Here is a 25,520-nt window from a genome sequence, read left to right as displayed (position 1 = left end):
GCGGTGTCTCGGGGGGAGATGGAGGCCCTTCCCTGCCAGCGCCAGGCGATACAGCCCTGAGAGGCATGTTAAGTTTGGTGAAACTTCCCAAGGGGTAGAACTGAGCCCCAGGCCAAGTGACTGACTGATACTCCCGAGCGCACCCCCGAAGCTACTAGACTCAGTGCTAGAGGCGTTCAAATGCAGCTATTCAGTATTTTCAGAAAACCTCCGCCCCACCCACACCCAACTCTTCACTTCCTCCCTGTTCCACACAGGCTGCCTATATATCAGCGGTAGAAAGCAAAAAGCGGCAGAGCGTGTTGCAAAGATCCCCAGCGAGTGATTGCCCCTCACTGCTCGTCAGGCGGAACTTTACACCCAACAACTTATTTCACAACAGCTGGGCAGGAGCCAAGGAGAAGACTTGATGTATGGTAAAAACAATTCTTTCCTGGGGCTTCCATTCCTTTGCAGGGTGAGCTGCTCCGCCCGGCTGTGGATTTTCCCATTGAATTGCTTGCTGCATAGTAGCTTATTGCTTGGGTTACACGACGCTCTTTCCAGAAAGGATCCGCGGTCTCCTGATGTGTGTTCCAGACAGCTCGGACCAGTCTGTCGGGGGAGCCTAAATTCAGTTCCCTGCTCTGCCTCAGGTGTCCTGGGTGGCCTTGGGCAGCGCTCTCTGGGCCTCACGTGCTGGGGTGCCCTGCGTCCCAGGGGTGTGCTGAGGAGACAGAACGCTCAGGTGCTACAGAGACAGAGCCTTAGCGTCCACTGCCTTCTCACACTGACTTCGGGATGGGGGTGGCCCCTTTCTAAAGCCAAACTCTGGCTCTTGAACGTGCTCGGTTTCCGAGGGGGAGACAAGCATGGAATTGTTGACGACTGATAGGCGGGATTTAGGGCCCAGGACACTATTGCTCTGTCCCTGGGGGTGTAAAGCAGGGCAGGGTGGATGTAAAATGCCACCATTCTGGTCTGATAACGCCCCCTTGGCACTCAGTCTGCGCTGGTGCACATGGCTGCCCAGGAACAAGGCAGTGGGGGATGGGGGCCTCAGTCCGTGCACACGGACAGAACAGTGCCTAGTGTATGTTAGGACAGGGAAATGCATCTGTCACTCAGAAAATGGCCAAGATTCTAGGGGTTTACCAGCAGGTTGGTTACATGCTGAAGCTGATTGTTTGCAGCATGCTTTGTGATTGCTCCTGTGTAGTAACAATCTGTGATAGACTGGGCTGGTGAGCTCTCACTGATTTTTGTGCGTTCTAACTCTAGCTATGCCTAGAAGCTAAAAGGAGAAATTTGCCAGTTGTCTGGACTCTCAGTTTTAATTTCCACTGGTGTATTTGCAAATGCTGATTCTTCCTGTCTGTACAGGGCAATGTGTCTGAATATTGTCTAGCATTTCAGCATGCCCTCTCTCTGGGCTTGCCCTTATGTTTGTTACAAACCCAGATGCAGATATTAAAAAAGCCAACACACTCAGTAATGAACCCTAGCGGAGCTGGGAACCAACCCCAGATCATCAGAGAGCCGGACAGGATGTGGCATTACAGTCAACAGGCTGCCCAAGGATCAGACTGCAGCTTCGTGCTCTGAACAATAACAGGGTCAATGTCACCTTCAAAGCGTGCGCTCCCCAGCGAGGTTCTGCTCAGCCCGGGCAGGGGCCAAGAGGGAGCACCACGCCAGCCCCCCCACCCAGGGAGAGGCCCTAATCTGGCCTTAGTGTACTGATAGGTAGCTACAGTCTTTACTCCTGCTTTCTGACTGGCTGGCGGGGAATGCCCTCTGCTGTGTTTGTTTGTTTTAAGAGGGGCTCCGAGACACTGTGACACATGTAACTACCTCGGAAGCGCTGCCCCAGCTGGAGCTAGGGCCGCCATCTGCTAAGCCAGGGCTCCTTTGTGTTTGTGGGATGGGGCCTGCCCACGCGATGGAAGGTAGCAGAGCTAGGCAAGAAGATGGGTCCCCTGCTCTTTGCTGTCTTTGCTCCTCCATGCGACACCTAAGAACACCGCTAACAGTTGTTGTTAATACAGAATCAAAGATGTGTCGGGCCCTTTACAGACAAATGCCATGGCCCTGAAGAGCTCACAGTCTAGGGCAGGTACAACATCACATGCATGGGCGGCTGGTGACCCGGCCATTGGGGGAGGCTAGCCCCTGGCCCCTCCTGCCCAAGATCTCCCCCATCCCCCGCAGGAGCCCATAGCACCCCCACTGCGGGCCCTGGCTCCAGTGCCGAGTGGCCAGGGGGCGAGGTCCAGCCCTGATGCTTCGGGCAGCGCGGTCTGCCCTGGTGTGCCGCAGCACTCCTGGCTCCGAGTGGTATGGCCAGCCCCCGTGCGCTGGGCGGCAGCGCTCCAGCACCAGCCGCCCTGACTCCCTGCGGGAGGCAGGCCAGCCAGCCCCAACCAGCCTGGGCCAGCCAAGGCAGAGCGCTGGAACACAGCGGGGGCCTGGCCTGGGGGCTGAGCCTGGGCAGCATCAAGCTAGGCTGTTTGGGAAGGCACAGCCTACCCCTGCCTACAATACCCGCCGCCCATGATCACATGCCCAGGGAGCGAAGAGGAGCAACGGGAGGAGAGATACACAACACAGGGGCAGGATTATGGCAGGTCATTTCCAATGTCTAAAAGGGGCAACGTTCTATAGTTAATTAAAGAAAAGGAAATATTTGGGCAAACAAAATGGAGTCAGTGTTATGTGTGTCATGGGAATGCAGGTCAAATAAATAGCCTTTATTTTACAATCAGCATTGTTTTGCCCCACTTAATAGTAGTCAAAATCCCATAAACCCACCTTCTACTCCCCAGGGCAGACTCAGAGCCAAATTTGGAAACATTTGCAGAGGAATCGTACTCAGATGCAAACACATGACTTTTTGTGAGAAGAGCCTAGATGTCATGGTTTTTGCCATAGCAGTCACATCCTGCCTTAGTCATGAAGGCACTTGGTTTTGTTTGTTTCATCTCTATTTTTATTCCAGTTTCTTTTATATTGCATACAAGTACAATACACAACATTTCTGATAGCATTTTCTACTTTCAAAGTGAAATAAATGTTCAGAGTCCTTGATCTAAAGGCCAGAAGAGCACTAGATTGTGATCATCTAGTCTGATTTCCTGTATAACTACAGGCCAGAGAATGTCACCCAGTGATTTGCCAATAAATTATTGTGGAGCTAAAATGTATTTTTTAGAAAGACATGTAATCTTGATTTAAAGATGTCAGGTGGTGAAAATCCATCACCAATCTCGCAGCGCTGTTCGAACGGTTAATTCCCCTCACTGCTAAAACTTTTCTCTTTATTTCCAGTTTGAACTTGTCTGCGTTTAATTTCCAGCCATAGCCCCTCATTCTGCCTTTGTCTCCCAGAATAAAGAGCCCTCTAGTATCAGACAGCTTTCCTCTGTGGAGGTACTTGCAGATGCGGATCAAGTCACCTCTTCACTTTCTCTCAGATATGTTCAAAAGATTGCGCTCCTTTATTCTCTCACCATAAAAGCAGGTTTTCCATCCCCCAATCTTTTCCGAGTCTCTCTTCTAAACCCTCTCCAATTGTTCGATACCCTTCCTGAAACGTGGACACCAGTAGCCATCACACCAGTGCCAAACACAGAGGCAATACCAAATCCCTGCTCTTACTTGCTAGTCCGCTGTTCATACATCAAAAGATCACTTAAGATCAGTTCAATTCATTTACATTCAATGAGGTTTTATCGGTACCACAATCTATGCAGGTATTGTTAGGGTATCAAGGGGTAGCCGTGTTAGTCTGTAGCCACAAAAACAACAAGGACTCCGGTGGCACCTTCAAGACTAACAGATTTATTTGGGCATAAGCTTTTGTGGGTAAAAAACCTGCATCTGAGGAAGTGGGTTTTTTACCCACGAAAGCTTATGCCCAAATAAATCTGTGACTCTTTAAGGTGCCACCGGACTCCTCGTTGTTATTGTTAGGGTAGCCATTTTCTCCAGGGCGCGTGTGCAGTCAGTTCTTCATTGGGAACCCCACGCCCTTCTCAGAGTTGCTGCTTTCCAGCCTCTCTGTGTGACCCGCTTCTTTGTTCCTTGCACTTGGCTGAAATGATTGCTCTTCCTAGCCCGCTATGCAGTATACGGCTGAGCATTATTGCCCCAGGCTGGACCCGGAGAGGGTCAGTAACTTGCATGGAAGGGCAGGGCACCGCAGAGTAGTGATCTAGGTTAATGGACTGGAAGAAGGAAAAGCCTGGCTCTGCCCCCAACATACCGTGTGCCTGTAGACCAGTCACCTCCCCGCTCGGAGCCTGGGCTGGCCCCTTGGTAGAGTGGGGTTAAGGATACCTTAGGGGGCGGGGCTGTGAGGATGAGTTCATCAGGGAAGCAGCTTGAGTCAAATTGGAAGAGCCTGGGAACAGGACGCAGCCATTACTGGCTTCCAGCTCCCTGCTCCGGCTGCTGGCTAATGCAGCTCTCTCCTGCGTCCTGACAGCATTGTGCTTTTCATACCCACAGAGCAGCCGTCTGCTCTCAAGTTACTTCAGCGGAAACCAGTGAGAAAGAACAAGCTGAGGCTCCGGGGAAGAGCCCGGTGAGTGGCTGTGTGTCTGCCCCTGACTGCAGCCCAGATTGGCAGCTGGCTTGGGAGAGGGGGCCTCTACAGAACACAACCCTGGCAGCTCCGTAGTGATACCCACCACAAAGCTGCACTCCCCAGGGCTGCCAGGCCTCTGAAGACCACTAGGACCCATTGTTCCTAGGTCGGCGGGGAATGGGAAGTGCCCCAAACCCTGAAGCAGGTTCCTGAAAGCCCGAGGCCTCAGCAAGCCCTCAGTAATCACACCAGCAGAAAGTCTTTAGGACAAGCTGTTGTTGAGATGAGGTGGCAAAAAAGCATTGCAAGAATTTCCAGAGTGTGACTGACAGCCCTCACCCCCTGGCCAGAGATTCAGAAAACACCTTGTTCAGTTCCTTTCCAGTAACAATTCTGAGGTCAAAAGGAACCTTCCCCTCTGGCTTTGGCAGCAATGGCAAAACTGGGCTTACAGTGGAAAGCTGGTTAGCGAGGCAGAGATGAGCGCCTGCCCCTAAGAGAGTGGGCCCAAGGTCCAGTTGTTAGCGCACTGGTGAGGGACTTCAGCGACCCAGGGTCAGTTCTTTGCCACAGGCTTCCTGTCTGACTGGGGGCAAGTCACTTGGCCTCCATTCCCCTCAGCAGAGCGGGGCTAATAGCTCTGCCTCACAAGGGTGCTATGGGGAACATGCAGTAAAGATTCTGAGGCCCTGCAGCACGGGGTGCCCCATAACGAGCTATGATAGAGCGAGGCACTGTGTATTGTCAGCAAGGAGTTAATAGGAAAATTTTCAATATTGCACAACTAAGCAAAAGGAGAAATGACACCAGCTTTCCCTTCCGCGTTACATGCCAGGAGGTTTCATATCAAAATGCTGCAGTGTGGCTACCAAAAGGCACTGAACCGTTAAGCCCAGATCTTCAAAGGTATTTAGGCTCCTAACTTCCATTGATTTCAAAATAGGAGCCTAAATACCTTTAAGAATAAAGGCCTTGTTTGGCCCTTATGGCAGTGAGAGAAGAGCAGACTTGTTAATTGTACATTGAAATCTCCCAATCAAGCATGGAAACTCAGCAATGCCCCCTAGGATATGTCTGAGGAGAACCCCATGTGCTGGAGTTGTAACTGATGCAACCTAGACATTAATGTGTAACATCACTCAAGCCTTAACTCAGAGCAGACACTGCACAACACAGTTCTTAGAATCCTGTCTTCGGGCTGGTGTGCTTGCAGGAGCCGAGTCGTGCAGCTGGGTAACAATGGGAGAACACATTCTGACATTTTCTGGAGCAAGAAGCTTTTACAGGATTCAGTGCATGGGAAGCTGAAGTGATTCTGTATTTGGAAAGTGAAGTGAGAAAAATGTAACCTCCCAGCTGGTCCTGGGATGGAACGTCTGCCTGGTCAGGACATGCAGTGTTGTAAAGGGCCAGCTCCCCGCTCCTGAAGCGCATGCAGCCAGCTAATGACGGGGAAAGCCTGGTGCGGCACTGATTCACTGCATTCCCAGTGCAGCTGCTACATCCCCTTGGAGAGAGAAAAACAGCCTTGCCTTGCCATAATCCCCAAGGGAGGGCAGCGATGGAAACCCAGCCTGCCCTGCTCTGGTGATGAATCCCCGTGCCGTGGCCTCCACTGATGCAGGGAGTTTGGGGCCCAGCAGGGGTGAACCTGTCTCAGTGCACCGCCAGCCAAGCCCGCCGTGTGTGTGCCGACTCTGGGTCTGAGCTGCTCTGTGGTGTAAGTGTTGGTACGATGCGAGGCGGCGCAGAGAGCATGTGGGAGCCTGCACTTCACACCTCCTCAGAGTGTCTCAGGAGGAAGCTGCACGTCAGCACTCTGACAAAACCCCCTTTTGGTAACAAGAGCAATATTTCAATGCTGGTTGTTTCTTTGACCTAGCGCATCAAATGGTGCCTGCGGGGCTCAGGGGTTCGTAACTGGAGTCTGGCTGGTGGGGATCGCACTGAACCACAGGTACCTTGGGAATAGCTTCCAGCAGGGCTGTGACGGGGCGCACTGACTGATGTGGCTCTGGAGTGAGGGTATTACTGCGGGTGGCTAGCCAGCAAGCCCTGTGTACTAATCAGAGACAGGTATTCCCATAAGGAACTGCCAGGAGGAGGTCCCCTGTAGGGAGAGGGAAGCTGGAGAGGAGGCCCTGGAAAAGGCCACGCCCCAGGCCACTAGATGGGAAGAGGCAGACAAGGAGAAGGACGCCAGAGAAGAAGCCGTGAGGGTCAGAGGTTTGAGGGGAGCTGGGCCTCCTCTCAAAAAGCAGGGGAGAACTCTGCAGGGCCTGGGAGGGGGTGAAGCGTCTGCAGAGAATTGAGCCCAAGAAGGGGGCAGAAGTTCTGTTCTGTTTGCTGTGGACACTGGAGAGTGGAACTGAAGAGAAGCCCAGGCGGGGCAGAAGCTCTTGTGTTTATTGCTTTTGATTTATGGGACGTTGTTGGTTTGAAAGATGGGGGAACGGAAGTGAGTGTCAACTGTCTGGAGAGCCAAGTCACCCCCCAGGCCACTGGTGTCCCGAAGAGAGCTGTGAGGGCGTGCCTTTGGGACAGCGAGTCGGTGACGCTGCTGTTAGTCATGGAGTATAAGGCCACACAGGACAACTCACTGATCTAGTCTGACCTCCTGTGCAGCACAGGCCAGCACCCCCACACAAACCCAACCCAAAAGCATGGGGAAGAAGTCATTAACCACAGAGATCTTCTCAGTGCCATGACAGGCCATGAGGCAGTCTCTCTGGCAATGCTCACAGCCAGCTCTATTCCCCTGCAGGGAGAGAGGCTGAGAGATCTCTCTTCTCTTCTGCCAGGGCCCCTGCAAAGCTGCCTGCAGTGGGACCAGCCTGCGCAGTGTCTGACCAAGTCAGTTCCTTCGCCTTCCCCCAGAGCCTAAAGGCTCCTGCCATGAGGAGCTTGTGTCTGACTTTGCAGAAAAGCCTGAGATCACGTAGCACAGCATCCGTGTCTCACTGGAACTGGAGGAGAGCAGAATGGGGTGGGACCCCGTTCCCCTGACTGAACCTGGCCCGGTCTCTGAAAGGGAGGCACTAAGGCTGTGGGGACAGGGCTATAAGGGTCCAAGCTGCTGCCAACTTATGTCTGACCCCTGCTCAAGAAACCTGGTTGTGCAACAGCAGGGTGCAATGTAAGCCATGCAGGCATTTCCCTAACACAATGGGCCTCAACCTTTCCAGACAACCGGAACCCTTTCAGGAGGCTGATTTGTCTTGTGTACCCCAAGTTACACCTACTTAAAATCTACTTGCTTACAAAATCAGACATAACAATACAAAAGTGCCCCAGCACACTATTACTGACAAATGGCTTCCTTTCTCATTTTTGCCATGTCATTATCAAATAAATCGACTGCACTATAAAGATTGTACTTACATGTCAGCGTATCGTACATAGAGCAGTATGAACAAGTCATTGCCTGTATGACATTTGCATTTGCACTGACTTCACTAGTGCTTTTTCTGTAGCCTGTTGTAAAACTAGGCAAATATCTCGATGAGTCGATGTACCCCCTGGGAGACCTCTGCGTACCCCCCGGGGTCCAGGTACCCCTGGTGGAGAACCACTGCCCTAACAGTGGCTGTGAGGTAGAAAACAAGTTGAGTCAGGCGGTGCTACTGGGGCACACCCCTGCTACTAGGGGAAGTGGCTGTAAGAGCACCACAGTGCTACAGACGGGCACTTCAGAAATGGGAATGCCAATGCCATTAATGCTGCACTGGCTCCTGACAGTGAACAGCTGGGGCAAGTCATCCCTCCCCCCCCCCCCCCCGATAACGAGTTGGTGGGTAGGCAAGGGAACACTAGCAGCGGCATCTGGGGTGTGGTTATGGGGGAGGAAGGAAGGAAAGATCTGGAGGAGACAAGTTGACTGCTCTAAACTGACCCCCTCTGCAGCCATCTGTGGGTTGTGGCAGGGCTGTGAGCTCACTCAGCGTGGAGGGCGCTCAGCTGACGACTGCACTCTCTCCCCAGGCTAGTTTTTACAACATAAAATGAGCTGAAAATGGCTTTTAGACAAGAAACAATGGCTGAAAACCAGCCAGGCTCCTGGGAGGGGGAGCAGGGTCCACACAGCCAAGGGAACCTTTTCAGATATTAGAGAAAAGATACTCACAATGGGTGAAATGCGCTGTGGTGCAGAGGGCCCCGCACCAGGCCAACACCCCACTAGATCCCACTGACCCTCAACATGGGCTCAAAGCAACCTGCAAAGAGTTGTAAATAAACTGGGCTTGGCACCAATTTTGCTTCTTTATGATGGAGAAAGAGCCTGAATTTTTTAAACTCTGTTTGTTCTTTACCTCAGAAATGGCTGGTGTGCCAATGTGAAGACTTCTGTCACGCCTCAGGGATGTCTGGCAGTTCTTAACACCCCAGCTGTAGGGCTGTGGGCATTGAATCTTTAACAAAGGCTTCCTTTATCCTAAATGCTAGTTAGTCCTTGGCGTTCACTGGGTGCTCAGAAATAGAGAACTCAGACAGTCCTGAGTTCCCCCTGAGCTCAGCTTCCATGTCGGTGGTTCTCCTGACTTGCGCTCCAGTCAGGCCATGAATTTCTGATAACCAACCAGCAGAAAAGAAAAGGCCTCACCCATTTTCGGAGAAAGCACGTGCCCCGTTTGGTTCTTTTGCAGGCCCTAGTTCTTGCCCTCTGCTCAGGGCTGAAATTTACCCAGTCCCGGGGAAAAGAGCTTATAACTCTTCCTTCCCCACTCTCCCTAGCCCTCTGCTAACAACTCTTTTTCATAATGATCCATCCCCTGTGTCACCCCCACCTCAAAAAGCCAAGCCTGGTAGCAATGAGCTATGCCAGGGTGTGTATGAATAACGAAAGGAGCCAGGCAGTTCTGTGTAGCCCCGGCATACACCAGTGCCCTATGACTGTGTCCAGGACCCGGGGGGAGTTCCCCAGCTACTCCAGCTCCCCCCCGGGAGAAAACCTCAGTGCACACAAAGAGGAAATTTCCTCCCATTCTGGGGGCAAAGCAGTAGCCTTTAACATTTGAAAGGTTTTCAAGGCCTGCTTATAAAATAAACCCTGTGGAACAAGCTCCAGAGAGCCCAGTGAGATTGCCTCGTGCGAACCAAGCCGGCTGCTTCTCAGGGAGTGAGCTAACGAACTGCCAGCCTGTGTAAGCTGAAGGCCAACCGGGGAAGGCTCCTTGGTTCTCTAAAAAACTGGCTGTCTTGGTGCTGTTCCCCATTCATCTCATGCAGGCCCTGCCCACTACCAGCCACGGATAAAAGGCCTGTGGAAATATTGCTTTCCAGGGAGTGACTTTTTCTCTTTTCAGACACGAATTTGATATGGCTAATTTCTCTAGGTTTTCTTTGGAGGTACATAACAGTAGGGGTGAGTTCAGTAAGAGGAAGGAGCACATCACATGGTGGGGGAGCCAGATGGGAAGGGGCTGGACACCAGTGATAAGTTTCCAACCACGCAGCCGCTGCTTTGTCTTTATCCCTCAGGGAGGGTCCAGGGCCTCAGCAAACTACTTGTTATGTCTAGGTAAGGGCTACAGTGGCCTTCCTGATACAGACCCTGCAGTGATGCTGTGTAATGCTGCACACACTGGTGGGAGACATCTCTCCTCATTGTGAAACTGGGCAGGAGATAACTTATGTGAACAACAAATCTCTTTCCTTCTGCAACTTCAGCCACTTCTGTCAAATCCCTGAACTGGGGGGTATTGCAATCCTGGCTGTGTGGCAATCGACTGTGTTCTAATCCATCCTGCCCACTCGCTAGCTCAAGGCTTCTCAGATGTTTATGGTGTGACTCATAGTGTAGTCTCCTAGCCAATGTCCCCTCCATTCCCAACCACAGAGAGCCTCTGCCTTCCCAGCTGAGACCCACATCACTTCTCTGTAACAACCTACATGGGACAATAATCCTAGCAACGCTTTTCAAGGTTGGTTTGTTGGTTTAGCTTTTTAAGATGTAATTTAACAGCTGGAAACAAAGAGAAGAGCAAGCCTGTGTGAGCAGGCAGGTCATCAGCAAGTGGTCTGTGGGTAGGGTTTCCATACGTCCGGGTTTTCCCAGACATCGCTTCCTCTGACCCCGCGGATTTTTCAAATACAGTAGAACCTCAGAGTTCCGAACCCCTCGGGAATGGAGGTTGTTCGTAACTCTCAACAAAACGTTACGGCGGTTCTTTCAAATGTTTACAGCTGAACATTGACTCAATACAGCTGTGAAACTTTACTATGCAGAAGAAAAATGCTGCTTTCCCTTTATCCCTTTATCTTTTTAGCAGTTTACGTTAACACAGCACTGTACTGTGTTTGCTTTTTGTTTTTTTGGTCTCTGCTGCTGCCTGATTGTGTAATTCCGGTTCCAGCTGAGGTGTGTGGCTGACTGGTCAGTTCGTAACTCTGAGCTTCCTCTGGAAGAGGCAATGTTCATGAGCAGACATTGCAGCTCAGAAAGAGCACCAACTGGTCCACCTCCCAATTGGCCCCTTCCCTGCAGCCACATCTGATTGGCCCCTGGCAGTTGCTGGACCCCGCCCACCCAGGCCCCAGCTCCCAGCGCTAGGGAAGGGGAGAGTCCCGCAGGGAGGCGATGACGGACAGCTGGTGCTGCGTCCTGAGTCTGCTCCAGCTGCCCTGCCTCCATGACAGGGAGTGACACTGCCCCCTACCTTGGGAGTGAGGCCCCAGGTACCCCCTCCAGCACCCCACAAATACCCCCTCCCCGTACACCCCCCCCCCACCCCCCCCCCCCCCCCCCCTCCCCGGACACTCACACACCCCTCCAGCACCCCCAAGGTACCCCTCCCAGGACACACACACACCCCTACAGTACCTCACTGTTACCACTCCCAGGATACACACACGCCCCTCCAGCACCCCCCCAGATATCCCTCCCAGGACACACATACACGCACCCCTCCAGCACCCCCCTAGCTGTACCCCCACTTCCCCCCCCCCAGCAGTGTCCTCTTTTGAGGAACTGAAGCATAGTAGCCCTGGTCTGTGGGAACCATGGGAGGGAACTACTCTGGGATGTTTCAAGGCACCCCTCCCCATGCCATGTACTGACGCTAGGGCCTTGAGAGCAGACTCTGCCCTTCACCTCTGCCGACTGGTGGCTTTTGCTTTTTTTGTTTTCCTCTGTTCCGGTTGCTCCTCTTTCGTTGCTGCCCTGAGGCTTTGCAGGAGGGCGAGTGTCACACAGCCCTCCCCCCGCTGCACACTCACCAGGCTGCTGGGTTTGGGTGCCAGCAGGCCAGACCTGTGTGACCCTGAGCTTCCCATGCTCTGAGTATGTCGCCATAGCCTCTCTGGTGGGGCACAGGCTCTCTGTCTGTAACCCCTTCACAGAAGTGAGACCCTGCGGCCCAGCTGCCCTCCGCCCCCAGGACAAGTGCTGCCCCCCCAAGCCTCGCAGTAGCTTAGCACATAACCCTTTCCCAGAGCTCCAACCTTGGGAGCACTCCGGGTTTTCAGTTCACCTCTTCAGGGACACATGAGAGTGGAAGGAGACAGACATGGAGGCTTTGTAGGGGTTCCCCCAAACCAATCACGCGTTACTTTAGCTAGCACAAGAAATATACAGATCTAGACAAATCCATAAATGCTTTCACACATTTCCCCGCCTCAGTTTCCTCACCCCTCTTGGAGTGTTTTTGGGCTGGGGTCAGGATCCTCCTGAGGAATCCAGGATCCACTTCCTGCACATGCCTTCTCCTCCAAATAATGGTCTCTCTCTCTCCTGTTTAGCTAGTTTCCTTCTTCCTCAGCTGGTCCTGCAGTTAAACAAGACCCTTCTGCTCCCAAAGCATGCCCCTCTCCTCAGCTCTCCTGCCCAAGCTCCCTGCATGTGAGTCCCTTTGAGTTTCCCCGTAGACTCAGTCTCAGTGGCTTTCACCTGATCTCTTTGTTCTGCTTCAGGGGAAGTTCCACTGCTCTAAGCCCCAGGCATGCACAGAGACAGAGGTCCCTGGGCTTCAGCCATCCCACTGGCCTAAGGTGCTCCATTGTGCCTGGTTGGGGAGATGCATAGGCTGTGCTTACAGCATAGGGGTAACTCCGCTTACACTGAGGCATTCAATGCTACATAATTTCATAACATCAACCAGAATTCCCAAGTTGTTCGCAGACAGCTTTCCCACATAGGCCTGCAGCATTTTATCATAGCCAAACACCCTTGCTGGAGTGCCATTACTAGATAAGGCTGGTAGAACTGTCAATAACATTGCTGAAAAGGCAGATGTAGCCAGTTGATTTAGTTGGGGTTGGTCCTGCTTTGAGCAGGGGAGTTGGACTAGATGACCTCCTGAGGTCTCTTCCAACCCTACTCTTCTATGATTCTATAACAAACAAATCTTGGAAGACTGTGTAAGCTAGTGTTATGCCAGCATTTTAAAAGGGTAAACAGGATGACTTGGACAACTATAAGCCGGTTAACCTGACATGGATCCTGAGCAAAGTCTGCATCAATAACACATTAAAGGGTGGCAGCATCGTTAACGACAGTATAGGTTTATGGGAAATAGGTCTTGTTAAATAAACTTGATAATATTCTTGATGAGATTAAATTTACCTTGGGAGGTGCTGTATTCCCCATTACGTGAAGGCTTTAAATCCAGCTGAGACACCTTTCTAAGAGATGAACTGTAGTTCAGCCAGAAGTGATTGAACTTGATTCAGAAATTACTGGGTGACATTCTCTGGCTTGTGTTATCCAGGAGGTGAGATTAGATGAACCTTAAAATCTATGAAAGCTTTCCCTGGGGGTGAGGTACTGTCCCACAGCTGCAGTGTCCCAAGTAGTGAATGGAGGGGCTATGTCTGGGATGTAGTGGATTTTCTATCCTTTGAAATCTTTACATCGAGATTGGGCGTCTTTCTAAAAGATAAACTCTAGTTCTACCCTAAGTCATGGCCTGTTATTTAGCAGGTCAGGCCAGAATGGTCCCTTCCAGTCTTAAAATCTGTGATGGAGCCAGGCAAAACAAATTGGGCATCAGACCAGTCACATGGTATCCTGCAAAATTCCCTTTACCTGTGATGGGAAATGACTCTGAATCCTTTCCCCAGGCACCCCCAGACTTAATCACCCCCTAAGGAGCCTAGAGAGGAAAGGTGCACCGGTTTGAAGAGGAGGCGCTGCCACTGATTGTGTAACGGTTTATCTGCATTTCTATCACACTTTATCTAACACCTTGTGTCTGCTGATGAGTTTTAAAAAATGTCACTACATCTTGAACAGGGATCTTTGTAGCAAGTGTGTTTACTGCTCTGGCCTAAGTGCCTTTGAAAGAGTTCGTTTGTTTGCGCCTTTCTTGTATCAGAGCTGCACATTTTGGACATTTCATTTGAGAGCGAAATTGCTCTTGTGTTTCAAGGGGGAATCATTCACTGGTACTATGCAGGCGTTTAAGGGTATTTCAGACTTATTTTCCTGGTAACACTAAAAAGGGTAACGCTCATGTTCCTTTATTTTCTTTGTTCCTTTTTCTTTACTTAATTCCTCTTTCCTTGCTCCCTCGCAGCAGTCAGCACTTTAGGGCCACACTAGCCATGTCTACAACAGTGAGCTGCATCCGTCTGGAAAATGTTGTCCAGCGCTGCTGTACACGCTCAAGCCCTAGGTTACACATTGACGGTCTGCTAAATTGAGTGCTACTAACCCTGGGCTTACACTGCAGTGTACACATACCCCGTGGGACACAGCCCAACCCACCCTGCTCCAGGCTGTCTGTAGCGCTGACTCTGATGCCAGGCTTCCATACAGAGCCCCTTGCCTGCAAGCAGAACTAGGAAAAGCCCTGAGAATTGAAGTGATAGGTCAAAATTTTAACACAGATTTCACAATACACCAGAACCAGCACTCTGTTAAAACACAATTTTGCCTTAGTGTAGACAAAGACAGTCATGTTTAGAACCCTGTTAGAACTCGGTGATTGCCAGGAGCCCAGCTAACATTTTTTTAAATACAGCTCGCTCCCATCTAGACTAGGTGCTAAGTCCGGCTTACCAATGTTAAGACATTTTCTCTCATGGTCCATTTCCCAGACATGGCCTATGACATGTTATTATATCTGACCTGGTTATGAACAGTCATTTTACCTGACATGCTGCTGAACACGGTTTAGCCATCTGAATAGCCCGGGGTGATGGGGGCGTGGAGGCAGTGGGGGCCAGGGGCAATCGGGGAATTGGGGGACCAGGGGGAGCCATCAGGGACCAGGGGAGATGGGTAGAGGACGAGGAGGAGGCAGCGAGGGCCAGGGCGCCAATATACAAGTTTGTCCAAGGTGCCATTTTCCCTAAGGCCAGCCTGTGGCAGGGCTGGCCTTAAGGATGGCTGACGTGGGCAAGCACCCAGGGTGCCATGGTCAGGGGGGCGCCGTGGTCAAGAGGGTGTTACTGGAGGGTGCCTTGGCAGTCACGAGGAAGTTGTCGGTGGCTGTGGTAGCGAGTGGGGGCCCTGCCATTGTGCACCCCACTATCAGCAGTTATCACTCACCTATGGCTTTATCTCTATTTTTCTTGTATCCATTTCTGACTTGTATGCCCCATGTATTCACTTCAAATCAATCTCACCGTAGTGAATACACTTGTTTTATCTAATCCTGTTTGAATTGAACTGTCTGGGAGACTCCATTTGGGGTAACAGGATATGTGCATGTCACTTCTAGTAATTAAATGATGGACTGTATACAAGCTCGTAGGTGCAGAAGAGGGCTGGGCGGTGCAGGACGTACATTTCTGGGGGAAATGTAAGACTGGGGTGTGTTGGGGTCACCCTGCAGTAAAACCCAGGCTGGTTGCAGCACCCACAGACATAGCTGGGAGTAACTTAAACATAGCTGGGAGGCTGTGAGCAGTCCGGGACTGGAGGCTACAGCAGCAAAGCTGTGTAAAGGGCCCCCCAAGTCAGGGGGCAGGGGACACAGCTACTCACTGGTCTGCATCGTACCCTGCTATGTCACAAGGGCACCAGGGGAAGACTTTAGAGAGGAGAAAGAAGCGATGGGGGAGGGGGAGCCCTACAGGAGAGTTCCCCAAGCTCCTTGACAGCTGCATAGCAGTCAGCACCTGCGTTTCTGTATCAGTTACACAGCCCTGGTAGCCCCTCCCTTCGGCCCCGTGCGCCATTCTGCTGAGAGCAGCGCGGCTTGGCTCGGGGCCCTGCTCCACGGGAATGCTGCTGGCTGGCTGAGCCAGGGCTGGTTCGGGAGAGAAACTCCCCTTTATCTCAGGGAAGGGCTGCCTCCCCCTGCCATCCCAGCCAGTGAGTTTAGAAATTCTCATCTCATGTTTGTGGTTAGAGCCCCACAAGCCAGGCGTTCGGCATGACCTCAGGGCAGGAAGTTACAGGCTTTGGGCGCTGTGGAGGCCCCGGAGCAGAGAGGAACCATTCTGCCACGTGACCCCCTGTGTCCACAACCACAAAGACAAACCCAGCCTCTCCCACCCTGTCAACAGGGCAGGGCCTGGAACTTCTTGGCGGTCTGCTCAGCGCAGGCAGGCGGATGTGGCTTCACTTACAATTCCGCGGCTGCAGAGGGATGTGCTGAGGGCAGGTCTGTGCAAATGGATTTTATTTTCTGTTTTCACAGCTCATGAGTGGCTTCCCCAGCCACAGGGCCCTCCCCCGGGTCGCAGCCCGGGGCACTCTTGGGGCGGCTCGCTGGCTGCGCCCAGTGGTGGCAGCACCTGATGGCGTTGCTGCGTGGGGTGGCTGCTCAAGCTGCCATATTCTCCACCTACCAGACTGCGGGGGGCGGGGGGGAGGAGGAGGGGGGAGCTCAGGGTTGTGCCTGCAACTCCCAGGCGTTAGCTCCGCACGGAGAGGCAGCTGCAAATGCAGCGGGTGTCCCTGCAGCTCCCAGCCGTTTGCTGCTGCCTCTTCCCATGGCTGCAGCTCCCAGCTTGCTGGCACCAGCAGTTGCTGTGCAGGGTGGGGGCCCTGTGGCAAGTGTCTGAGCAGGGTCAGCAAACCCTGGCAAAAACACGACCCCGCGTGCCATCCCTGGTGTTGCATCTGGCTTCTTCCCAGCAGGGAGGGGGGCTTGGGGCTTCAGCCCCACGGGGCGTGCCTGCCAGGGCTCGGGGCTCAGCAGGAGCAGGGCTGAAGTTTGGCCACCCCTGGCCTATAGGGTAGGTGCTGGGAAAGGCCAGAGGAGGTGGAGGGCTGAGAGCGAGTGGGGTCTGGGATGCCTGGGGAAGGGGAGGAGCTGGGCGGGGGGCCAAAAGAGGGGGCACGTACTGAGCTGAGGTTGCAGGGTCCCATCTAAATCAGCTGGGTCTCCACCTCCTGTTGCCAGCTGGGGAAGGGAGGCTGCAGTGTGGGAGGCTGGGAGATGCCCTGACCCTCCTACAGGCTCTGAGTCTGAGGGGACCTTCCATGACCGCGCCGGGCCCAGGCCACCCAGAGATCCAGGCCCAGTCAGAGCCCACCCTGCCCCGTGGAATGAACTGCCGGGGAGCTAGAGAGGCCAGAGGAGCCAGGTCCTCCATGCGGCACTCGGTGTCGTGGCCACTGGGCCCTTCCAAAGCCGGCCGCTGGCTCTGGGCGCCTAGAGGGCTCCCTAAACGCTCGGGCTGCTGAGCCACAGACCGTAGGGGCTTCCCCCGGGTGAGGCAGCCCCAGATGCTCAGCGCGCAGGAATTCTGCGCCACGGGGAAGCTCCTGCCTGTGCTGGGCAGTGTAGCTGGCGACCTCCTGGCGCCGCAGGGGCTGTGCTGCCTGCGGGCATCAGAGAGAGCCAAAGCTGCAGAGACAACTGCTGCATGTGACACACAGCTGGTGCCCTCCCCCTGCCTTCACCCCGTTATACCCTGAGCCCACGCCCCTGGCTTGTGGGTGTGTGGCCCAGCAGTGCTCACTCCCATGGCAGCTTGCCCTGGGGGGCACACCTCTGGAAAGGTGCTGGGCTCAGTTCTGGAGTCTGCATCACTGGGATTCTTCTAGGCCCCCATCTAACTCTGCCACCTCCCACTTCCCCCGTCCAGTCGCTTGACACTCCCCAAGCCCTGTGGGTCTGGCACTCTCCCCAGCCTGCTGTTACGCCACTCGCCATAGGCTATCTGGCCCCCATTAGCACATACAGTCCAATTTACATGCACCGAACGTTCACCCTGACCCTCCTACAGGCTCTGAGTCAGAGGGGATCTTCCGTGACTGCGCCAGGGAACCAGGAAACGGGCATGGGCGGCTCTGAGTCCCAGTGGGTGCTCCACCAGTGCCAAACCCCACGTGTGAACCCCCGTGGGAGCCCTCAGATGGCACCCCAGTGGCTGCCAGCCACGGCCAGGGCTCTGCCCCTCCTCAGCATTTGCTTACAGAGCAGCAGGAGCTCTCAAACTCCAGTCCTGCCCTTCCCGTGCATCCAGGTGCTGGTGAGGTTCTGTCCCATTCGGCCACAGGTGCCTGTGGGAGGCTCGCTGGGTAGCTTGTGAAGTCTGGCCCTTAGTGCTGGATTTGGATGTGTCACATCCCTGTGTGAAGCCAAGTCAGCTCTGGCTTCCATGCAGAGCAAGAAGGAACTGGGCTGTAGTCCACAGGATGCCAGACCATCTCTCCCTCTTTCCATCCCTTCCCCTTCCCCGTCTCTCTTTGCTTCCAAGAGCCGTGCTGACTTACCCCTGCTACATCCTTGCTCAGGGCTGTGCCTAAACCACCGCCAGGGATTCCAGAAGCGCCTATGGGAGTTAGGAGCACAAGTCTGGCTGACTTTCGGTGGGGCACTTGTGCTCCTGATTCCCTCTGGTGCTTTTGGAAACCCCACCCACGATCTGGCCCTTCGTGATTCCTGTTTAACTGTTATGCAGAAGTTACTCTGCTGTGTGGCTGAGAAAGTGGTTGGTGAAGGACTCGTGCACAGTTGGGTCTCAGTGGGAGTGTCAGACCCGTTTACACTCCGTTCCCAGAGATCTAACCTGGATTTGGCTTGTTCTGTTCTCTGACTCCCCCATTCGGCCTCCAGCATCCCAGTGGGTGCCGATATCATTGCAGCGGTGACCTGGTTCAGTTGCAGCCGTTTCACACATGATCCCCAGGGACTCCTCCGGGCAGCTCTCCTGGTGGGCTCTGAGCCCTGCAATGTCATTGTGGTGCTTTTCATCTTGCAGGCGATGACCCGCTATTGCTGCCTCCTGCTGGCTGGGGCTGGGCTGCTGCTGGCGACAACAGGTGAGCTAGTACTTGTCTCCGCTGCTTTGTTTGGCAGGCAAAGGAACCCCCGAAGCATGTCACGCAGTTAGTAACACAAAGGCAGAGGAAAAAGAACCCCCAGGACATAGCTTTCCAGGGAAGCATTTTGTTACCGTGACGGTCGGGTCAGCACTTTGCATCTTACACATTGCTGTGGGCTCTTACTCAGCTGATGTGCCCTGGCATAGCCGGGAGCTCAGCGCCTGCCAGTGAAAGGCAAACCAATTCACAAAGACCTCTCTCTGTCCCTCTGTTTGGAGGTACCTCACATGGGCTGATGATATCCATGAATCTGATGAATTGCAGAGACGTGCATTAATTACCTTTAGCATACACCTTTGCCAGTCTCCTCTGCCCAGTCTCCTTCTGCTGAGACTATATGTAACATTGCAAACCACCGGGAGGGTCTCAAGCAGCTGTCATGTAAAAAGAATGAATACCCTGCGACAGAAACTGTTCCTCCTCCGCCCCATGTGCTCCCAAATGATCTCTGCCCAAGGCTCGGGATGGACAATACCCACCGCTGAACCAGTGACTCATTTACACGCCAATATCGCATGAACCTTCAGGGCTAGAATCTGTAGGCTCTTGTTTCTAGCCCTGGCAGATGACAAGATCTCAGACCTTAGAGCTGTGACTCCATGATTAGAAACGAGCTGTTTTAGATCATTTTCAGAAGTTTCCAAAACATAGTCATTATAATTTTTCTCTTCGTCTGAGGCCAGTGCAGTTGGACTCCCGGTAACAACATGAGGCTGGACTTCTGGAGAAGGGAAATAGAGCCAATTAAAATAACTTTAGTAAAATTTAAGTATCAAAAGCTTCCTTTTGAGCATCTTGCACAAACAGAATTTGTGACTGTGTGACATGGAACTAAGGCTGAACTGGCTCTTGTTCGAGATGACCTGCCAACTCAGCTGTGGCTTTGCCACTCATGAGTCTTGTGCCCATCCAGTATGCATGGATGTGAAATGGGATAGACGGAAATATTCAAAATATTATAATGCCATTATACAAATCAATGAAACGGCCTCACCTGGAACAGTGTGTTCAGTTCTGGGAACCCCATCTCAGAAATGGGATATCAGAATTAGAGAAGATTCACAGACAGGTGTTGAGAATGATTAGAGCAGCGGTTCTCAAACTGTGGGTCGGGACTCCAAAGTGGGTTGTGACCCCGTTTTAATGGGGTCGCTAGGGCTGGCTTAGACTTGCTGGGGCCAGGGCTGAAGCCCCAGCCCACTGCCTGGGTGGTGGGGCTCAGGTGACAAGCTCCCCACCTGGGGCTGAAGCCCTGGGGCTTTGGCCCTCTGCCCAGGGCAGCGGGGCTTGGGCGGGCTCAGGCTTCGGTCTCCCCTCCTGGGGTCATGTAGTCATTTTTGTTGTCAGAAGGGGGTCGCGGGGCAATGAAGTTTGACAACCCCTGGACTGAGTCATAGAAAGGCATCCAGGTGAAAAGAAATTGAAAAGGCTGAACTTGTTCAGTTTAGAGAGGAGATTAATAAGAAGGCCCCGTTAATAGAGGCTCAATTTAAATGTACATCCCAAATTTAAAAACATAGTGAGAGAACTAAAAAAGTGCCACCGTGGCTAAACAACAAAGTAAAAGAAGCAGTGAGAGGCAACAAGGCATCCTTTAAAAAGTGGAAGTTAAATCCTAATGAGGAAAATAGAAAGGAGCATTAACTCTGGCAAATGAAGTGTAAAAAAATAATTAGGAAAGCCAAAAAAGAATGTGAAGAACAGCTAGCCAAAGACTCCAAAAGTAATAGCAAAACATGTCATAAGTACATCAGAAGCAGGAAGCCTGCTAAACAACCACTGGACGATCGAGATGCTAAAGGAGCACTCAAAGCCGATAAGGCCATTGCAGAGAAACTAAATGAATTCTTTGCATTGGTCTTTACCGCTGAGGATATGAAGGAGATTCCCAAACCTGAGCCATTCTTTGTAGGTGACAAATCTGAGGAACTGTCCCAGATTGAGGTGTTATTAGAGGAGGTTTGGGTCCAAATTGATAAACTAAACAGTAATAAGTCACCAGGAGCAGATGGTATTCACCCAAGAATTCTGAAGGAACTCAAATGTGGAATTGCAGAAGTACTAATTGTAGTCTGTAACCTATCATTTAAATCAGCTACTGTACCAAATGACTGGAGGATAGCTAATGTGATGCTAATGAACATGTGATGCTAATATGATGCCAGAGGAGACCCCAGCAATTACAGGCCAGTAAGCCTGACTTCAGTACTGGGCAAACTGGTTGAAACTATAGGAAAGAACAAAATTGTAAGACACATAGATGAACATAATTTGTTGGGGAATAGTCAACATGGTTTTTGTAAAGGCAAATCATGCCTCACCAATCTACTAGAATTCTGTGAGGGGGTCAACAAGCATGTGGACAAGGGGGATCCAGTGGATATAGTGTATTTAGATTTTTCAGAAAGCCTTTGACAAGGTCCCTCACCAAAGGCTCTTAAGCAAAGTAAGCTGTCATGGGATAAGAGGGAAGGTTCTCTCATGGATTGGTAACTGGTTAAAAGATAGGAAACAAAGGGTAGGAATAAATGGTCAGTTTTCAGAATGGAGAGAGGTAAATAGTGGGGTCCCCCAGGGGTCTGTACTGGGCTCAGTCCTACTTAACATATTCATAAATGATCTGGGAAAAGGGGTAAACAGTGAGGTGGCAAAATTTGCAGATGATATAAAACTACTCAAGCTAGTTAAGTCCCAGGCAGACTGCGAAGAGCTGCAAAAGGATCTCACAAAACTGGGTGACGGGGCAACAAATTGGAAGATGAAATTCAATGTTGATAAATGCAAAGTAATGCACACTGGAAAACATAATCCCAAGTATACATATAAAATGATGGGGTCTAAATTAGCTGTTACCACTCAAGAAAGAGATCTTGGAGTCATTGTGGACAGTTCTCTGAAAACACCCACTCACTGTGCAGCCCCATCTCAAAAAATATATATTGGACTTGGAAAAGGTTCAGAAAAGGGCAACAGAAATGATTAGGGGTATGGTACAGCTGCCTTATGAGGAGAGATTAATAAGACTGGGACTTTTCAGGTTGGAAAAGCGACGACTAAGGGAAATATGATCGCGGTCCATACAATCATGACTGGTATGGAGAAAGCAAATAAGGAAGTGTTATTTACTCCTTCACATAACACAAGAACTAGGGGGCACCAAATGAAATTAATAGGCAGCAGATTTAAAACAAACAAAAGGAAGTATTTTTTCACACAACGCACAGTCAACCTGTGGGACTCCTTGCCAGAGGATGTTGTGAAGGCCAAGACTATAAAAGGGTTCAAAAAAGAATTAGATAAATTCATGGAGGATAGGTCCATCAATGGCTATTAGCCAGGATGGGCAGGGATGGTGACCCTAGCCTCTGTTTGCCAGAAGCTGGGAAGGGGCGACAGGGAATGGATCACTTGATGATTACCTGTTCTGTTCATTCCCTGTGGGGCACCTGGCATTGGCTACTGCCGGAAGTCAGGATACTGGGCTAGATGAACCTTTGGTCTGACCCACTATGGCCATTCTTATGTTCTTAAGGGACATGATAAAAGTAGAGAAGATAAGGAATGTGATACAGAAGGTGGATCAGGAACTTGCATTCACCCTGTCTTGTGACACAAGAACAAGGGAGCATTCAGTGAAATTACAAGGTGGCAAGTTCAAAACAGACAAAAGGAAATTGTTTTTTATCCAATGCACAGTTAATCTGTGTGGCTACAAAACATCCCTGAGGCAAGACTTGGCGAAGGACTGGAGAGCCAGAATATCTACAGTGACATTAGACCGGCGGAAAAACCCGCCAGCCTTTGGAAGGATAACACACACCCTCCCGCTTGAGACAGTCAAGAAGCCAGGTGATGGGTTTACAAAGCAGTGTCCCCCGTGGGAGGTTATTGCTTAACTGCCACGCCAACATTTTGTGCACTTTACTCTGCTGCAGATGGTTCTGGCTATTGCTGGAGACTGGCCTAGGAGGAGCTATTCCTTTATTAACCAGATACAAGTCAGCTGCTCTGTTTCCATGTGCTAGCCCCAGCACCACATAGAGTGCAGTGCAAAGCACGTATTCTCACCTCCCTGCTGGATGAGAGACATGGGTTGCTTCCCTCAGACTCGGCTGGCATGCAGAGGATGGGCGCTGGGGAGGAAAGCAGGGAGGCTGGGAACTGATGTGAGACACCCATCTGGACAATGCCCCATGAAGTGGCACACCTTGGAGACCCAAAGTGAGGTGACCATATTTTTAAAATCCAAGAGCAGGACACTTTTCTGAGGTGTTTTAGGGTCGTGAAAACTCGTACAAAAGAGGCACTCGTTAGAACTGTGCACTGGTGACGCTACTCCCTCCTTGGGCTCCGCCGCACGGTGGGCGCGTTCCTCCAGGTGCAGGCTGTGCCCAGGAACGCAGGCCAGATCTACACAAAAACTGGCACCACTTTAAGGGTATTTTTAAACGGATTTCATTACACCAGCCCCAGTTTGTGTGTAGACACCCTTACTTCAGTTTAGCATAATCAGGTATGAACCTAAACTAGAGTAAGCCACTCTGATGAGATGGAAATAAGAGAGCCTTCCTCCAGATGTGCAGCCCTTTTGCTCAGGGCCGGCTCCAGGCACCAGCCCACCAAGGTGGCGCTTGCGGCGGCACCTGGAGGGGGGCGGCGCGGCGCTCCGGCCCGAGAGCGGGGCCGCGACTGGGCTCGCCGCCCTCCCCCCGGCGCTCTGGCCGCCGGGGCTCCGCTCTCCCCAGCGGGGCTCGCCGCCCTCCCCTGCCGCGGGGGCGGGGGAGGGGCGGCGGGAGGCTTTTTTGCCTGGGGCGGCAAAAAAGCCAGAGCCGGCCCTGCTTTTGCTGAGTGTTGAGTGTGTGGAGTTTCAATACAGAGTTTCTGTTTGATCTGTAAAATCACCCTCGTGGTATGTCCGCTTGGACGTCCCACTGCCAAGCCACACTGTGGTTCGCAAGGGGCCTGTCAGGACTGGTTCCTCTCCCAATCTCATGCCTGGCTTCAGCGGAACTGCTGTTCTTATCATTGGCCATGTGGGCTCAGGGCAGTGTGCATGGTCTGGGTGAAGAGTTTATCTAGATGGAGTTACTAGGGCTGGTGCACACCAGGGGTGGCGGTGGGCTGTCCCCAGGGGTTGGGCCTCTCCCTCGTGGGCCAGCCGAGCTCCCGTCACGCTTCTTCCCCACCCCTCTCTGTTACAGCTCTTGCCCTGGAATGCCCCAAAATCAAAGTGGGCACCTGTCAGGACTGCATCCAGTCTGGCCCCGGCTGTGCTTGGTGCAAGAAACTGGTAGGTCTGCATTTTTTTTCATTGCACCAGCTCTCAGCTGCTGTGCTGGCCTCCCAGCCGCCCCACACACACCCGCGACGGTGCTTGGGCACACTCACTCCTCTGCAGAAGTCGCCCTGCTCTTGGGAGGGGAGGCTGTGCCAAGGGGTCCCCAGGAAGATCTCCCACTGTCCCAGACTGAGGCAGAGGGAGTCTCCATCGGAGCTCCATGAGCCCAGGAGATGTTTCTGGGAGTGTCTGTCTCCCATTGCTGTTCCAGGGGGAGATGGACACTCCCAGGAATGTCTCCTGGGCTCTGGGAGCTCCGATGGAGGCATCCCCCCAGGCCCCGCAGACTCCCTGCAGCTGGCGATCCGGTTCCTTGCTGACCTCTCACCATGGGGAGATGAAGGGTTAATGCAGAACGCAAGGAGGTTTATTTCCTGGGAGGGGGGATGGAGCCCATGGCTGAGCCAGTGCAGGAAGAGAGCAGGATGGGCAGGGGCGGCGGGGAGCCGGAAGATGAGACGGTCACATTGTCTGAGAAAGGATGTTCCCTGTTTCCTTGATGAGTGAGTTCCTCCATCTTGATGGCCAGGCCAGTAGTTGACTACCAAACCCTGCAGCTCCAGTGCTGTGCTGGTGGCTGCGGGGGGGGGGGGGGGGGGGCTGGGGGGGGGGAGCTGGGAGGTGTCTGGTGGCGGTAGGCTCTGTAATCTTTTCTGTGCCCCCTGTTCCCAGCTGTCCGAATGACTCGCTTGGGCAGGTCTCTGAACTAACATGACTTGTGCTCAGCCAGGATTTTCCTTTCTTCCCCCTTTGGTTTTGCAACGCACAGAAATTCACCAAAGCGGGCGAGCCAGACTCCATTCGTTGTGACACCAAAGAGCAGCTGCAGCAGAGGGGATGTGACGCAAATGACATCGTGTTCCCAGAAAGCGATGCCATCCCATTAAAGAACGCCCTTCTGGAGGACAAGACCCAGCTGGCGCCCCAGAGAGTGCGCCTGATGTTAAGACGAGGTACAGTTTGCTGGGAAGCTGGGTCTGACCACGAGGTGGGCGCGAGGCCGTGTGGAGGAAAGCACAGGCGCACAGCCACTGATCAGCATGGGACCGGTTCAGGCCCAGAATGTGTCCGGGTTCCTCTTTTCCTGCAGTGTGTTTAAATCACAGGCGGGTGCTTCGTTCGAGTGTGGAAACGGGCGCATGAGAAAAATCCTTGTGTCAGCTGAGACAAGCACTGTGGGCGGTGGGTGGGGTTACTGTGGAAATTAGAGCTGAGGATGGTGCAATGCTCTGGTAGCAGCAGCCAGGCCAGGATTTCACCTCTCCAGGCGCAGCAGGCTCACTGCAGCCAGGCGTGCTTGCAGAACACAGGTACAAATTCACTGGCAAGGTGAGTCAAGTGCAGAGCTGAGGCAGCTCCCCCACAACAGTGTGGGGGACAGAAGGCAGACC

At 52.5% G+C, this 25,520-nt stretch overlaps 1 protein-coding gene across 1 annotated transcript in view; it reads left to right on the top strand.

Annotated features, from left to right (window-relative positions):
• The first annotated feature begins 321 nt into the window (after positions 1-321).
• Positions 322-25,520, top strand: part of ITGB2 (integrin subunit beta 2) — a 48,466-nt gene continuing 23,267 nt past the window's right edge. The window contains exons 1-4 of the mRNA XM_026658026.1: positions 322-416; positions 18,668-18,728; positions 23,993-24,081; positions 24,899-25,082. Coding sequence (XP_026513811.1) covers positions 414-416; positions 18,668-18,728; positions 23,993-24,081; positions 24,899-25,082 — 337 coding nt within the window. The 5' untranslated portion in view covers positions 322-413. The remainder of the gene's footprint in view (positions 417-18,667; positions 18,729-23,992; positions 24,082-24,898; positions 25,083-25,520) is intronic.

This window comes from Terrapene carolina, unplaced genomic scaffold (assembly GCF_002925995.2).
Source record: "Terrapene carolina triunguis isolate 2854851 unplaced genomic scaffold, T_m_triunguis-2.0 Scaffold391, whole genome shotgun sequence".
NCBI classification, from domain to species: Eukaryota; Metazoa; Chordata; order Testudines; family Emydidae; genus Terrapene; species Terrapene triunguis.
Note: the sequence above shows the minus strand (reverse complement) of the source record. Positions and strands in the feature narration are given on the sequence as shown.